General features: G+C 41.0%; 1 protein-coding gene across 1 annotated transcript; it reads right to left on the bottom strand.

Annotated features, from left to right (window-relative positions):
- Nucleotides 1-4,202: 4,202 nt before the first annotated feature.
- LOC117469346 (calcitonin gene-related peptide type 1 receptor-like) lies at nucleotides 4,203-14,698 on the bottom strand. The gene is made up of 13 exons (XM_034113778.1): nucleotides 14,565-14,698; nucleotides 13,539-13,599; nucleotides 12,593-12,731; nucleotides 12,400-12,507; nucleotides 10,399-10,511; nucleotides 10,225-10,316; nucleotides 8,895-9,021; nucleotides 8,657-8,810; nucleotides 7,651-7,711; nucleotides 7,500-7,566; nucleotides 7,189-7,407; nucleotides 6,985-7,026; nucleotides 4,203-5,962 (listed from the first exon to the last, which is right to left on the bottom strand). Exons 2-13 carry the CDS (start codon nucleotides 13,587-13,589, stop codon nucleotides 5,756-5,758), a joined length of 1,380 nt encoding a protein of 459 aa, XP_033969669.1. The 5' UTR covers nucleotides 13,590-13,599; nucleotides 14,565-14,698; the 3' UTR covers nucleotides 4,203-5,755.
- Nucleotides 14,699-16,484: the final 1,786 nt, after the last annotated feature.

The following is a 16,484-nucleotide window of genomic DNA, read 5'->3' as shown; positions in this document are numbered from 1 at the left end:
GTTGAATAAACATTTGTTTCCCCGTAAAGAAGAAGAACATTTCGCTTTAAATGAACTCAGAAATGACAGAAATATAACCTTTTGACCACAAGAGGGCGACAAAGCTTTTCTTTACAGTGATCGGCCATCCCAGGAGAGAAATAACAACCATCAAGAAGGAAACTAGTACATTTGTCTCATGAAACATTCAAACAAATTGTAGTTATGACCCTAACCCATGACATTTTGATAACATTTAATCTGCATCCACCCTCATTTAAAACAAATAAACACACTAGGCGCTTAAAAAGGTGTCTTTGCTGAATGCAGATGGGTGTGTGGTGAAATGAGAAGGGAGGGAAAAGAGCCAAAGAGAGAGAAGGCGTTCTTACAGGAAGAATGAAAGTCAAAGTTCAGGCAGCACATGTTCCTGGGTCGACCTCTCCTCTCTGCGCTCGCTGAAAGACGTGACACTCTCACCGTTTCCTGCAGCCTCGCTCCACATCTGTGAGCCGCTCATTTTTAGCCAGGGCCCGCTATTTTCATTTTTAGCCTGAAACATTAGGAAAGATTGAAGTGGAGCAGGTTGAAGGAATCTGAACTGTGCCTAACCCTAACCCTAACCCTAATGAACAGATTTACACACTTCAGACCTTAACCACGCTTTTCACTGGAAGTCCATTTCAATGATTTCAATATGTCTCAGGTGACTGCAGAATGTCACGGCTAAGATGAACCATACTGCTGTTATTTTATACTATTAATAATGTCACTGTGGGATTTATGTTGCTTTTTTACATCAAACAATATACATAAGAGGCTGCAGCCATCTTAGTTTGGCAGCGAAGCGGTCGCTGGTTTTGCAAATGATTTGTCACAAGACAATGCACACATTTTCTAGGGACGTGACCAGTTAGATAAGACCCTCACTCCTCTATCTCCCCTCACTTTCCAACCGTGAAATCTGTTTGAAAGCCTGATGGAGTTTGATTCTAGTTCGGCGTTAATCTGAGTCAACGTGAAGTGATTCTGCTTCACACAAACGTTGACCGTTGGAGTCTACGACCCCGATACGATTTGGCAGCGACGCCCAGATCCTGGCTGGGGTGTCTCTTGTTCGCCGAGGAGCCTCCATGAGATTTCCCAGCTACTCCTTTCCTTCCTGTGCCCCCTCCAACCCCACCTCACTGACGCCCCTCCAAACACTTAAAGAATCATGAGAACCACTAGAGGCCTGCAAGGGCTGAAAGCATGGAATTATGGGAAAGTATTAACATTGTTCACCTTTTATTAAAGTAAGCAGTGCATTGAGGGAGTGTGTTGTAAATTCTCAAGAATGCATAGCCACTTGCATGTAAAATGATTTGTATTTTTTCTACAAATGTCCATATCCAAAAGTTAAATTAAATCAGATTCCCACACACTTCCTCATAAGGGAAGTGGGCCGCTTTAACATCCCACCTTTCCCAGATCCTGGGAGGAGCATGTGCCTGGTGGCAGGGGGGGGGGGGTGTGTGTGTGGGGGGGGGGAGAACAATGGCAGGAAACTGGGAGAGGAGCGAGGGAGTTCCTGTTGGCATCAGGCTGCTGAAGACGAGAGCAGAGCCCCCCCCCCACGCGGTAGGAACTGGGCTCTTTAACACTGTTATAAGTTTATTGTTTGAGAAATGTCTGACGGGTGGAAGGGCGGGATGTCTTAGATGTCCTGGAAAAATAAAAGAAAGGAGAATACTTACAGTTCCCCATGGCTATCTGGTCCCTTTCACACCTGGCCTTGTGGATAATAAGTATATGTATTATACCTAATAGACCCGCATCAAACAAAGGAAAACATTTTAAAAGATGTAACTTCATTAAAACTTAAATTGATATGTGTTTGCCGACTTTTTTTCCACCGGCACTACGATAAAAGTTGCAAAAAAGTCAATTGCTGAGACAGTGCACACCAGAAATGATCCTGTAATATGAGACACTTTAAAAGATCAAATCAGTTCTTTAAATGTTAATGATTTATTTAAACTATTTCTCCTTGGTTCGTCAATAATAATGTTGCAAACAAGTGAGATCTGGAAGGGTTATGCAGCCCAAACAATCGAAATGATGCTAAAATAGAAGACCCTTTAAAATCTCTGATGATATCAAACTGAGGCTTCTTTCTGTTTCTTTCAATATGAATGCATCTGGGTTGAAAGGTGGTGACATCTGGCCCACAGCTGCCAGAAAGAAAATGAAAGAACACTATGGTGGAATTGAACCATCCACCCGATGAATTCTTCTGATCATGACGCCCCTCCAGAAACACCACAGCAGTGAAGCTACCAGACGTCCAAGTGTTGACATCACTCGGATCAGTCCTGACCCCGCCGCGGCGCTCTGAACGGGCCGTGCAGCGAGCGGCAGACTTCCTGCGGTCCCACCCAGACCCGGGTCACATCACACAGCCGGGCCACATTGCTCACCCTAACCCCTGTACTGGACGCCCTCCACACCCTCCACCACGGCCAAGAACTCCTTCCATTGTTCTCCAGAGTGAGACATCCCCATGCTCAAGTGGTCTCATCGCGCTATGAGTATGTGTGTGGCAGAGCATTGTTTTCTGAAATGTAAATGTTTTAATTAACGGGATTTACTGGAAAGTGTAGTCATTCTTCCTTCGAAAAGGATCTGTGTTTAACTTTATGATTAACTAATGAAGATTTAATGTTAATTTTCTTATTTTTTGTAAGCGATGTGCAGCACTTCCCACAAACCTCCATGTAATCAAACCATGTCATGATGTATTGACCTTCTCTACGTATGATCTGTTTCTGAAGGGTTTACTGGTTGTTATTTGGCTCTTTGCATTCCTAGAATACCACTTCTGCTGTTGCTGGAAAGGTGAAATGAATCATATCTTGTGCATTAAAAGGTGTTTGGTAAGATGCTTTATTATAATTTGGAAATGACCTTTGAATGTCCCAAAATCTAATCTTAACCCCATATTTATGCTGTATACTAAATGTAATATAGTCTTTAATGAAGTCCTTATACATACACACTGATTTGTACCTTCTGTTCTGCAACACGATTTAAAATTGCAGAAGAAAGTGTGAAATTGAAATGTTTAACACTGTCACACAAAAACGAAATCCTTGTGTATATTTCTGCTTTGGGACAGACTGAGCTCCTCAGGAATGGTACATGTAATATTGAGTCACTTTTTGTTGGATACTCAAGGGAAAATTACTCCAAAAAAAGTTCGTCAGCCAAATTAAAGCAAATTGATTTACGCGGTTGTTTTCTACAATTTCTTGTGCAGCTTTGGTGTGGGTTTGTCTACATGTTCATGTGGCTCCATTTAGTCCTTTCCTGTGGAAATGTCCCTGAGAAATACCTAGAATGTAGCATGATGGAAATACATCCAAAACATCGGCTAAAGGCTTTAGGATTCAGTGGAAGCATGCGGAAGTGAAAGCAGTAAACAAGTTAGTCATGAGACTGAGGAAGTGTTTGCTACCAGCACGCAAGAGCCGACAGACCAACAGTTCAATGGAAATGTATTCTTAGAAACAGGAAGCCTGCAATACATCCACTGCTCTGATTTCCACTGAGGTAAATAAAAAGGGGGGTGGGACTGGTGTTGTGATAGGTAAACAACAGCAACATCTTGAGATCTGTTACATGTGGATTTCTATCATTCTAAAGGAACCACACAGGTCACCATCTTTCATATATGGTGTTACAGGATGCATGCTAAAAGTTGTATTGTAAACATGACACATGTTTAGTGTTCTGCACACGGGATCCTTTGGGACTGAGATCATGAAAAGCATGCAATATAGCTTGTAAATATCCCCTACAATGACAAACCCTCACACACATGCTTTTGATCATGGTGGCTCCGCAGACAGACACAATGAAAGTGGCACGCTAAGTGCTTTTGCAGCGTCTCTTTTGCATTTGATAAACGGTGCAGTGAAAGAATACATATAGCCCTTTTCCTCTGGGACTTCCTAATTGCACCTGGTCGCATAAAGGATTCTGGACGAGGAACAGACAGCAGCACGCCCTGCTTTGTCTGGAAACAATATTCATTTGAGTGGGTAACGTTTTCTAAGGTCACACAAGGAAATCCCACCCTCAATTAAATGATGTGGGAAAGAAAACAGTTAGATCTTTTATTTCATTTGTCTATGAAGACATTAAGGGAGGAAAAACAAAGGCAGTGACTCTTTGTTTCTGAATCTCAGTTTAAAACAGCTTGTTTTTATTTACAGCATTATTTCTCCAGTATTAACAAGCATTTATTGACAGAACTATGTTACAACATGAAATGAGTAGAATGATTGTGTGCATGGGAAAACACACATCTGTGATTCAAACGATTTATTTAGAATATTTTAGATAATATATGTCCTTCTCCTTTCAAAGTTGCCTATGTTAATACAAGCCCTATTATTATTGAGATTCTGTGCGTAGAAAACCCAAGCTATATTCTTTTTACGTGTGTTTTTTTGAAGAAATCGCTTTCTCTTTATGCTATGCTAAGCTAACAAAGCATACTCAATGTGAAATGGACGTCATTTATACAGCGCTTTTCCAGACTTTCAGACCCCTCAAAGCTTTGAAATTGTTCTAAATCATTATAGTACATTATAGTAACTCGTTTTTTAGCATTATAAAATATTCAGTGCTTCAGATTTAAAGGTTTAGTTTCCGCTCTTTATGCTAAGCTAAGCTAAGCACATTCTTACTGAACAGACATCAGTCAGAGTGGTTTTGATCTTCTCATCCAAACCTCGTCAAGGAAGTGAAAAAGTGTATTTCCTGTTTTGAAAGGCTGAAACCAGCAGCTCTTCACTCGACAGGAAAGTAACATTGTATTTTACTGAAGGTGACTAACTTTATCTTATCAGTCAATCAACATGTCAGTTCCTGCTGAATTCTTTCTCACTACAGTGATTAACCAGTTGCAGTCTGTGGACAAACATAACATAAGTACTGTACAATGATGTGTTCTTAGCTGACTAAGTATAAACAGTTCACTAAAGGCTTCATATTTTGTGCCTCCATATGTCATATTCATAGAGAACACAAGACATTTTCTTCATCAGATATTAGGCAGGAACAGTGAGCCTGACTTATCTTCTAAGACCTTATACATAAATAGAAAACTCTGAGTTGCATGCATTTAATTAAAAGTAGTTAAAAAGCAGGAATGACATTTAGCTAGCAAGCTAATTATTTGCTCTATTTTTGCGTTTGTACTTTTTGGTGTAGTTCTGTATAGTCTAACAACAAAAAGCATGCTACTTATTTTACTTTTCTTGACTGATTGGCATTAAGTTTCCCTTTCCAACTTATTTTTTGCTATTTCCAGTGCGCCATTATGCTAGCTCCTGCTAACTCTTGCTATCAAGAGATGAGTTGTGAAAACAGGGTTTTCGTGCATCACCTTTCCACAGCACCAACCACCCATTTTAAAATGGTATCTTCAAGTTAATCCACACGATGGAAAAAAGCATTAAATCCTTAAGTTAATGCAGTGACACCGTTAGATTCAGGGGGTCTTCCTTTTGTCCGGCAATGGGTCCTTTGAATATTTGTATGGTGTCCTTCTGTTTTGGTAATATTTGTGAAAAAGGGTAAACATTTTTTAGTTTTTCTGGCTGAGAGATTTAAAAACAACCACAAAGTTTGTATTCATCTCCCATGAACAGTAGTAACACTCCAAGAAGACGCCAATCTTGGTAACATCGTGGTAGAGGTCAACGAAACGGTGTCTCACGTGTCTCCTTCACACGAAAGGGCTGTCCGATCTGAAGATGTCTGAGTAGCTCTTTCCGTTCATGTGCTCGGTGTGGCTCTCGATGCTGTAGCAGCGGTGGACCTCTGTGAGCGACGACGCCACGTAGGAGGCCGAGCGGAAGAAGTCGGCGTTGGCAAACGTGCCGGAAAACTGCATCCGCTGCTGGTTCCAATTCCTCCGCAGAACGCTCTGAACCTGCAGGAAGAGGCGCAGAAGAAGGCGGTCAAAGATTGCACTATTCACATTCGATTTTATCTTTAGGAAAACATTAAGCAAAGACCATCTATAATGCATTTTTGGTGCATTCATATCCATCATTGAAGCGTCCATCTAGGCATGTAGCCAGTATTAAAGGTCACCTATTATGCAAAATGCACTTTTTGATGTCTTTTTAAATAAATATGTGTCCCCGGTGTGTAAGCAGACTCAGAAAGTGTCCGAAAATACAACCCTCTCTCTTTTCCTCCGTACCCACATCTCTAAAAACGGGGGTACAACGGAGCTGATCCAGATTTGCTGCGGTCATGACGACATTACAAAAAATGTGGGCTGGCTTTACGCCCACGGCCTTATCGTCCCCTATCAGAAACGTCGCTGTATCAGAAACGATGTGCAACGTGTTTTGGAAGTAATATGGTCTGTGTTTACATTAGCAAGCATAGCTAACAATCAGAGCTAACCTGTACTGGAGAGAATATGCGTAAAGAAGCCAGATATAAAAGGTTGTGGTAAACCCGCGGGAGAGAAAGCGTTTGAGCTCCATACTGTTTCAGAAATAATCCTTGATGTGGTTTGGAACATAATATGGCTTTTAATCATGGCAGCGTTTAGCTGAGTTTCTGCTGAGTAGACAGCCTTCTCTTCACAGAGCTCAATGATTGCATGCTCCAAAGGGGCGTGGCCAGCAGCAGCTTGGTTACATTTAAAGGGCCAGACACAGAACCAGCACTTTAGTAACATGGCTGAAATAAAGGGGTATGAGGCATGCTACAATGGGTGATCTGTTTGGTATTTTGAGCAAAACACTTCAAATACATGTTTTGTAAAGATATGGCCCTATAATATATTGTTCAAATATAGCATAATAGGTGACCTTTAAGGTCACGGAGGTCATCTCCTCTTTTATATTCCATTTCAAGCTTGTGTATGTGATATAAACACAACAAATGTTACACAGCATCGGACAAATGTAATGCTGAATCAAGCTCAATACTCACCTCTCCGTTGAAGAAGCAGAAAATTGTAGAAACCAAGAGACCCTGCAAAAATACACAAGATCCCTTAAACCACATATTCATGCTCTTATTCTAGAAAGGTCACTTTTAACAATAGTATTATTGAGGATATTGCCGTTGGACAGTTATGCAACAAGAGCATGGATTGTTATATAATGCACTAGTGATTTTTATTGGCACAATTACCTGGTAGTGCATGAGGATCTCCATGACGTACAGGTAGATCTCAGAGACCCAGTGATCTTGGGGCTTGTAGGGGAGCAGCACGAACTGGATGCCGAGGAGGGGGATGAGGATGAGTGTTGCTCTCACCGCCCGCATGTAGAGGCTGGACTCGGCCTGATGCGTCACTCTCAGCTTTGTGATAAGAACCCGAACGATGTTCAGCAGGAAGAAAAGATTCACCTGGAAACCAAAAGTCGTTACAACCAGAATGCCTGTGTAACAGTCTTGGCAGAAGTAAGTCTTTAGTGGATCAGTAAATTAGGATTTCTTACCACCAATGCTGCACAGATGGGGCCATGGATAATGTACAGCAAGGAGGTATCTGAGCTGACCCAACATCTGCAAAAGCATACATCACATTATCATAAAACACACAACTTTATGATTTATTTCGAAATGGTCATCATAATTTAAAAGACTCACTTGTCGTTGTAGAAGGAGTAGCGCGCTATCGAATGTATCACCGTCGGCACGAGTGGAAAACCTGCAGAATGCAACGAGAACATTTATGGCAATCCTCCTGACCTGCATCACCACCTGGACTGTCAATCAAGTACAGACCACTCCCCTCACTAAAGCCTATAAAGCTCCGCCCCTCAGGCCTGTAAGTTCCTTGTTTCCACACTGCAGGAAAAGAAACCCAACGTGAGTTTCAACAACTGTTTCTTTTTGATGAACTTTATTGGATTGATTTGACGCATTTGGTTGAGCATTTTGTTTTGTATTTGTTATGCTAGATGTCTGGATGCAATACACAAGATGTAAGTACAATTGACAAGCTTGTTTGGGGTTATGATGTTTAAAGACCCGTAATATATTCCTCATGTTCTTTCGTTTAGAGAAAATCATCCACAATTTACCACCATCAAAAAACTAACTCCAAAAAACGCTAAAAGGCTTTTGGGTTGGGAGTTTCAATGAGCACACAACACCAGATGTTCAGGGAGCCATTTGACAGTAACCGTGCATACATATGTCTTTACGCAGAGGTGGGAGAAGTACTAAGATCTTGTACTTAAGTCAAAGTAGAAGTATTCAGATCTGTAACTTAAGTCAAAGTAGAAGTACCACAGAGTACTCTGTTACAAGTAAAGGTCCTGCATTCAAAATGTTACTCAAGTAAATGTAGAAAAGTATTTGCATCAAAATATAGTTAAAGTACCAAAAGCAAAAGTAGTCATTGTGCAGATTGGTCCATTCCAGAATAATAAATATGATATGTTTTATAATGATTGATGCATTAAAAAGCATCAAAGTTGGTAAAGATGGTGCAGCTAGTTTGAATGACTTTGTATACTGCAGCTTGTGAATTTCTCCAGGTGTAACTAAAGTCTGATTTAAGAGTTGATTACATTTCACATCATGAATCAAAGTACAACATTGTACTTAAGTTGAGTGGTTGAGTAAATCTCTCTGTGTTTTTACGTACCCCAGCCTAGCAGGTAGTACCACACGAGGTGTTGTTTTTCTGCAAACACCGCAACCACGATCAGGGTGTGGAGGTAGATGCCCTCACACAGCATCCAGAAGTAGTTACAGCTCAGCAGGTACAGGTGGATGAACATGAGCAGCTTGCAGCATACCTAGAAGGGGAAATAAAAATCAGTCTTCATGTTTTCAATGATTTAAAACAATTTTGGTAGGATTTAGAAAGTGGGATCACTCACAGAATCGTTGTACGTGTGTCCCTGTTTCTTTACCACGGTTGTAAGCCAGACAACAGTGATGATGGAGTTCAGCACGAATGAGAGGAAGAGGTTTTTGTGGAGTGTTATCCTCTGGCAGCTCAGACTCCTGAGGGCAGCGGATGTAAATGTTGATAAATTATCCATAAGAAATGTTAAGAGATACTTACATTTAGGAGAATCTAAAAGCTGACTACACATTTGATGCTTTCTGGCAATCGTGTCCAATCAAACCTGGCTGCCTTTTGATAAGTTACAGTATTTATCTGAAGCCTACAACTCAAAAACTCTCATTAAAGGTCCCCTATTATACTCTTTTTCATCAATATATTATAGTTCTCAGTTATATACAAAACATGTCTCTGAAGTGTTTGGCTCGAAATACCAAACAGATTGTGCATTTTAGCATCCCATAATCCCCTCTGTTTCAGCCCTGTTTCAAAAGTGCTGATTCTGTGTCTGTTGCTTTAAATGCTAATGAGCTGCTGCTGGCAACGCCCCTCTGAGAGATATTTGGTTAAAAATAACACAATAGGCGCTTTCACACCAAGTACTTTGCCGTACTTAGTTCATCAGAACTCTTTAGTTCTCATGAACTAAGTACAGATGGCGTTCACACCGGAATAAGTCCCTGAGGGAGGATTAGGCAAATGAAGCCGCTGACGTCACTTCTTATTCTTCTGTTTTGGGTTTACTGGCAGGCCGCAAATCACGGCGTATACTGCCACCCGAAGTCCCCGGCTGGAAGTCCCCGGAGTTGGGGACTGGCTTCTACGGAAGCCTTCAGAGTAAATCGCCAGAAGCGCCGACACCTCCTCATCTCCACCGCTCCCATGTTTTCTTTTGTGTTGCCATAAGTTAGTCTCTCTCCGTTGGTGCGCTGGGCTAATGCTAATAATGCTAATGCCAGCAAATACAATGGCGGCTTCACAAAACTTTTCCGAGTTTTACGGGGCGTGGTTTGCAATTCGCCCAGCCAATCAGAAATTGGAACCTTTTCCTCCCCAGGAAAGTACCACCTCTCTAGCAGGCACTAACAAGGGGTGAAAAGGTTCGCAAAAGTTCTAGTTCCAGATCTTTTTGGTGTGAACGCAAAATCCCAGGAACTATCGGAACTATTCCTGGGAAAAGTACTCTAGGAGGAGATTCAGGTGATAAGGTATGGATCAGGACAAAAAGAGAGAATCTTTTTTCCTGAAACTTTCAGAATCTCTTTACACAGAGGGGACACATATTTATGAATGAAAGACATGACAAATGGGATTTTGCATAATAGGTGACCTTTAAAACATTAGCACAATATAATACTTACTTAAAATGGAAGAATATTCCTAACGATATGAGCAGTGACACCAGCGACAGGCCGTGACCAATCATAACAAGGTAGAAATGAGTCATTGCCGCCTGCAAGAAAACAAAGAATAAATACATCTTAATAGTAAAAGCTGCTTTATATAATAAGTATAATGTCTTTATTCCTCCTTACTCTCCCGTGATGCGTGGTGTTGGCATGGCAGATTGTGAAGTTGGTCCACGTCCTGTTGCTCTCGGGGTGGCGTCCCCACTCGCCCGTTTCTGAGCACACTTTGGAGGCCATTGCTGTGAACACATTTGCAACAACAAAATTGCATTTATGTTTGTGTTCGGATTAAGCAAATTAAATATAATAGGAAATTAGATGAGATGTAAAGATTGGCTGTTTGCCCCTGCCATCCTGTCTGTTTTATGCTAAGCTAAAGGACATAAGAGTGGCATTGATATTCATCTTAGAAAAGGAGTAAAGGTCACATTTTTTCAACCAAAATCAGAAGGATAGCCGAAGAGCTTCACCATCTAAAGACTAGAGATTATTCTTAAAAACAGTGAGAATGCACTTTAAAAAAATGGGAATAAAGTTATTATTTTTCCATTAATAGGTAAACGTCCTTTTTTGACAGCCTCAACTTAAAGGTCTCCTATTATGATATTTGCAGGCATATATTATAGGTCTCAGATATATAAAAAACATCTCTTTGAAGTGTTTAGCTCAAAATACCAAACAGATCACCCATTGTAGCCATGCCTCATACCCCTCTGTTTCAGCCCTGTTACTAAAGTGCTGATTCTGGGTCTGGCCCTTTAAATGTAACCGAGCTGCTGCTGGCCACGCCCCTTTGGAGCGTCCGCATGCAAGCGGTGAGAGAGGGTTGTATTTTCTGACACTTTGGGACTCTCCTTACACACCGGTGACACATATTTATGTATAAAAGACATAAAAAAGTGCATTTTGCATAATAGGTGACCTTTAACCTGTTAAGCCAGAGAGACCCCGGTACCGGGGCACTGCCGCAACATCTTGCAGGAAACAGTGTCTGAGGGCATGTTCATTTAATAAACTATGAATGTTTTATATCCATGTAACGGGAAGAAACTCATCTAACTGATCTTTTTTTTTTTTTTCAAAATAAAACCCACAATGCTAACACTGAGCCTCTGAATTAGCAACGAGCGACACCTTACTGCACCGAAAATCACTCACAAAACCTTATTATTTATCTCTTCTCCACATCCATGACATCGTTTCACATCGTGAGGTGACACAGAATCGTTGGACACCTACATTATCACTGAATTATACGAAATGGCGACGTTATAAGCAAAAACAGACATCAAAACAGGTGACGCTAGGTAGCTAAAAATGCTAACATTTTTACCTTGGCTCTGTAGTCTCTCCAAAGTGGTCTTCAATGGCATTAAAACGATAAAAACGCTGCTGAAGTTAATCCATAGGTTAATCCAATGTGTCTCTGTCCCTTTGAAATTATTTCTGATAATCCATAAGCATTAAAACTGGTTTTCCGTTTCCAGATGTCAAAGCTAGAGATAGGTTCACTCTGATGGAAAATTACATGCGCGAAGCCCCCACCTTTTCTCTTCACAATGAGTGTGTGTGGGGGACTCCCCCTTCGATTCTATTGGCTCTAACGGTCAGAAAGAGGTGTCAACCATCAAAATCGACCAAGGGGGGCCAGAGATATGGAAAATCCACACAAATGACCCCAGAAGTGGTTTCTTTTTGCTAAATCTCTCTAAAAAGGTCAAATGTCACTTGTTTTGCATCAATCTTGATACAGGGTACTTATTATATGTTGTACTTTGGATTCCTAAAGCTTTTAGTCTACCTTACCTTCATCCAAGGGTAGTTTTCACTATAAGTACACAATAATTTTTGGACGGACACTATCATTTACAGTTTTTTACTATGTAAAATCTAAATTTTCTTTAAAATAAAAAACATCTATATTGATTCTGACTTTTCTACATCCAACTCACAGGTTTATTATTACTTTGAGAAAAAAGATTATTAATTTAACCCTTTTGGAAGGGAAGATATGGTCATTTGTTCTGGGAATGTCATTTTCGAGCCTGAGACCTGAAAAACAGGCTCAGGGCTAAACAGGTTAACTATACAAAAAAAAAGTTTTTTAAGTTAGTCATATAACTGTACCACGAGGATCAAAATCTTTATAGTAGTCCGGACAGCTCTGCTCTGTTGGTCCGGCTTCAGTTTCATCCCAGCACAGCCACCCATCCCACGTGGTGTTGCACACTGGGCCTGCTCACAACAAAAGACACACACTGATATGTTAGAGTGACTAAATATGGGAGGTCAAAATCAGTCCTAGGATCTGATCTCTCACCTATTGATTTGGCTCTGCGGTGGGAATCTTGTACCATCCTCTGGAAACACTCGTACTGGGCCGTGGCGATTTGGTTCCGTGTCGCCCGGTGTTCCAGATGCTCCAGCAGGTCATCTTCAGGGGTCGCCACCACAAGCAGCTGTCGACACAATTGGAAACACACACAGATGCACACTTGTAGAGATTAGTGTGCAACTCTCCAGCCAGCACCAACACATGATGATTTATGTGGATAAAATACACAATTTAGATTGATTGATTGATTGATACATTTTATTTCGAACAAGTAAAATAAATAATTACAAAAAACAAAAAATGTTGCAGTGCATAGTCATGTAAGAGAACACAAAACAAAGTGACATTTACAACAACAACAACAGCAGCATTAGCAACATAAACAGTCCCACATCTAGTGTTCGAAAAGGAGTGAGAAGAATTATAACTTATTTAATCTCACCCCCTAGATCATTCCATTGCAAATCCAGATTCTCAAGTAGGAGAAAATGTCTTCGGGGCCACTTGGGAAACTAACATCTATCCCAAGTTGCATCATGGGAAGTGTAAGGTCAAGGTTAACCTTTTAATATTAGTATAAAGTGTGTATATCTCAGCTTCTATTCTCTCACAAGTTACTCAACTTTATGGAAGGGCAATACACAGAATCAATGGAGCGTCCCTTTAATGACTGCATCAGGGGGGTTTAAATATTAATCAATACAAATAATGCATTTCAAATGACAAGTATGGAATGTATGGAAGCAGTTGACTTGGTGTGGATCCACAGGGGATCATCTATCCTCTAATGTCAACAATGCATTGCCCAAATACATCAAATACACTACTAATTCAACCTTTAAAACTGAATGAATTATATAAAAGTCAATGGTGAAGCTGCAAAGAATGCAAAACAAGCATGCACAGGTGACATATGGCGCAGTTAAGATACCTTATTGAGGGTGCAAAAGACCAGGAGAGACATGACGCAGTTTCGTTCCATCGTGGATGTTCTGAGGAACGCAGACAGTAGTAGTTTGTAACTGAGAAAACTAAATGTATTATAACTTGAGCTGTACAAGAAAACAATACTTCACATGTTGCATTTATGTTAAATTCATAAGTCATGAAAACAAAACTGTCAGTAAAACTATGTATCCAAACCCGGGTCTTTAATTTTAAAAGGCAGGTCACCCCTTTTTGGATATTAGGGGTTACAGATGTGACCTTTAGCTTCCTCTGTTCCCCACAGCTTCCTTCCTGCATGCTTATTAAGCACGTTGAGCAAGTTGAACCAAGGTTTAGCCAAAAGACATTACCGTGGCAAATGCAGTAAAAGCATGCCCCATGAGAAGTAGAACATCTAAATGATAATACAAATGTCAAGCGATTGATATGTTGACAGTCGGTGGAACAGTTCTAATGGTGGTAAAGAAAATATCAAAATAATAACCAAAAATATTAAAAGCAGTAACAATCGACAGAGGTATGCTTTGAATGTTATTATATTGAATTACTTAAGAAATACAAGTCCCTCTCAATCACAATCTATTGTGGAATGTTCTCATTATGAGCTGCACCTTGCTTTTATTAAGAGGGGAGCTGCCATGTGGATTTGCTGTAGCTTATAGCATTAAATACATTAAAAAGCAATATATCATGATACTTTGTGAGCAAGTGAGTACATAGAAGCTTTCGGTTGTACTGTACCTGGTTGTTTCATATGTTTGAAAGTGTATATATTATTAGAATGTCATATTTGTTAATGTTTTTTAGAGATTTTTGTATTAAACCTTTATTTAAGCAGGTGGTCCCATTGAGACCTTTCAGATACAAATATATATCAAGGACTTATGTCCACATAAGCATAAACAGTTCAAAAAGACATTCACAAATGAACACTTCCCTTTTCTGAGTACCTTACGAGTGTTCCAACAGCAATCACAGTCTGCATGCTGAGAAACTGTTACACACGTACCTTCACAGGAGCTACTTTTTCCACTTCTTGGAGATTGTTCCTTTAGTCGGAGAGTTTACCTTCGCAGGGAAAGAATAGCTGTTTCCGAGACTTCCTTTGGAGTAATCCTTGAGTGCATGTGTTTCACAACAGAGTCAGAGAGTCACTGAGCAGAGGAGAGCTGACTGAGCTCAGGATGACATCACAGATAGAGGACATCCCTTCAGAAGAACGTCCGTTACAAAGGGTTGATGACATTACACCGTAGCGTTCATATATGATATTTGATAGTGAACTTTAGTGTCCCGGCTGTTGATCTTTAGAGTCTTTGAATCATATACAATGCTTGTTTTTCTGTTGACATATTTCATCTATAGCTGTCATGGTTATGAATATTGCATCAACAGGAACTGATTTACATGGCAGATAGAAATACTGCGGATATGTTTCAAGGACTTTCTTATCATATAACCAATAAATACTGAGCAGCGGTCAGACTATACAACCATCATGGTCCCTGGTAGACCCCAACACAGACTATACAACCATCATGGTCCCTGGTAGACCCCAACACAGACTATACAACCATCATGGTCCATGGTAGACCCCGACACAGACTATACAACCATCATGGTCCCTGGTAGACCCCTACACAGACTATACAACCATCATGGTCCCTGGTAGACCCCTACACAGACTATATAACCATCATGGTCCCTGGTAGACCCCAACACAGACTATACAACCATCATGGTCCCTGGTAGACCCCTACACAGACTATATAACCATCATGGTCCCTGGTAGACCCCAACACAGACTATACAACCATCATGGTCCCTGGTAGACCCCTACACAGACTATATAACCATCATGGTCCCTGGTAGACCCCAACACAGACTATACAACCATCATGGTCCCTGGTAGACCCCTACACAGACTATATAACCATCATGGTCCCTGGTAGACCACAACACAGACTATATAACCATCATGGTCCCTGGTAGACCACAACACAGACTATATAACCATCATGGTCCCTGGTAGACCACAACACAGACTATATAACCATCATGGTCCCTGGTAGACCCCAACACAGACTATATAACCATCATGGTCCCTGGTAGACCACAACACAGACTATACAACCATCATGGTCCCTGGTAGACCACAACACAGACTATATAACCATCATGGTCCCTGGTAGACCCCTACACAGACTATATAACCATCATGGTCCCTGGTAGACCCCTACACAGACTATATAACCATCATGGTCCATGGTAGACCCCAACACAGACTATATAACCATCATGGTCCATGGTAGACCCCAACACAGACTATATAACCATCATGGTCCCTGGTAGACCCCTACACAGACTATATAACCATCATGGTCCCTGGTAGACCCCAACACAGACTATATAACCATCATGGTCCCTGGTAGACCCCTACACAGACTATATAACCATCATGGTCCCTGGTAGACCACAACACAGACTATATAACCATCATGGTCCCTGGTAGACCCCAACACAGACTATATAACCATCATGGTCCATGGTAGACCACAACACAGACTATATAACCATCATGGTCCCTGGTAGACCCCTACACAGACTATACAACCATCATGGTCCCTGGTAGACCCCTACACAGACTATATAACCATCATGGTCCCTGGTAGACCCCAACACAGACTATACAACCATCATGGTCCCTGGTAGACCCCTACACAGACTATATAACCATCATGGTCCCTGGTAGACCCCAACACAGACTATACAACCATCATGGTCCCTGGTAGACCCCTACACAGACTATATAACCATCATGGTCCCTGGTAGACCACAACACAGACTATATAACCATCATGGTCCCTGGTAGACCCCAACACAGACTATATAACCATCATGGTCCCTGGTAGACCACAACACAGACTAT

Source organism: Trematomus bernacchii, unplaced genomic scaffold, assembly GCF_902827165.1.
Source record: "Trematomus bernacchii unplaced genomic scaffold, fTreBer1.1, whole genome shotgun sequence".
Lineage (NCBI taxonomy): Eukaryota > Metazoa > Chordata > Actinopteri > Perciformes > Nototheniidae > Trematomus > Trematomus bernacchii.
Note: the sequence above shows the minus strand (reverse complement) of the source record. Positions and strands in the feature narration are given on the sequence as shown.

What these genes read in the sequence shown, in the direction of transcription:
- LOC117469346 (XM_034113778.1), bottom strand. Translation starts at nt 13,589, where the DNA reads ATGGAACGAAACTGCGTCATGTCTCTCCTGGTCTTTTGCACCCTCAAT. An exon ending in TAAAGATTTTGATCCTCGTG is followed by an intron (nt 10,512 to 12,399) that starts GTACAGTTATAT and finishes ATGTGTTCACAG; the next exon opens with CAATGGCCTCCAAAGTGTGC. An exon ending in GTACTACCTGCTAGGCTGGG is followed by an intron (nt 7,712 to 8,656) that starts GTACGTAAAAAC and finishes TGCATTCTGCAG; the next exon opens with GTTTTCCACTCGTGCCGACG.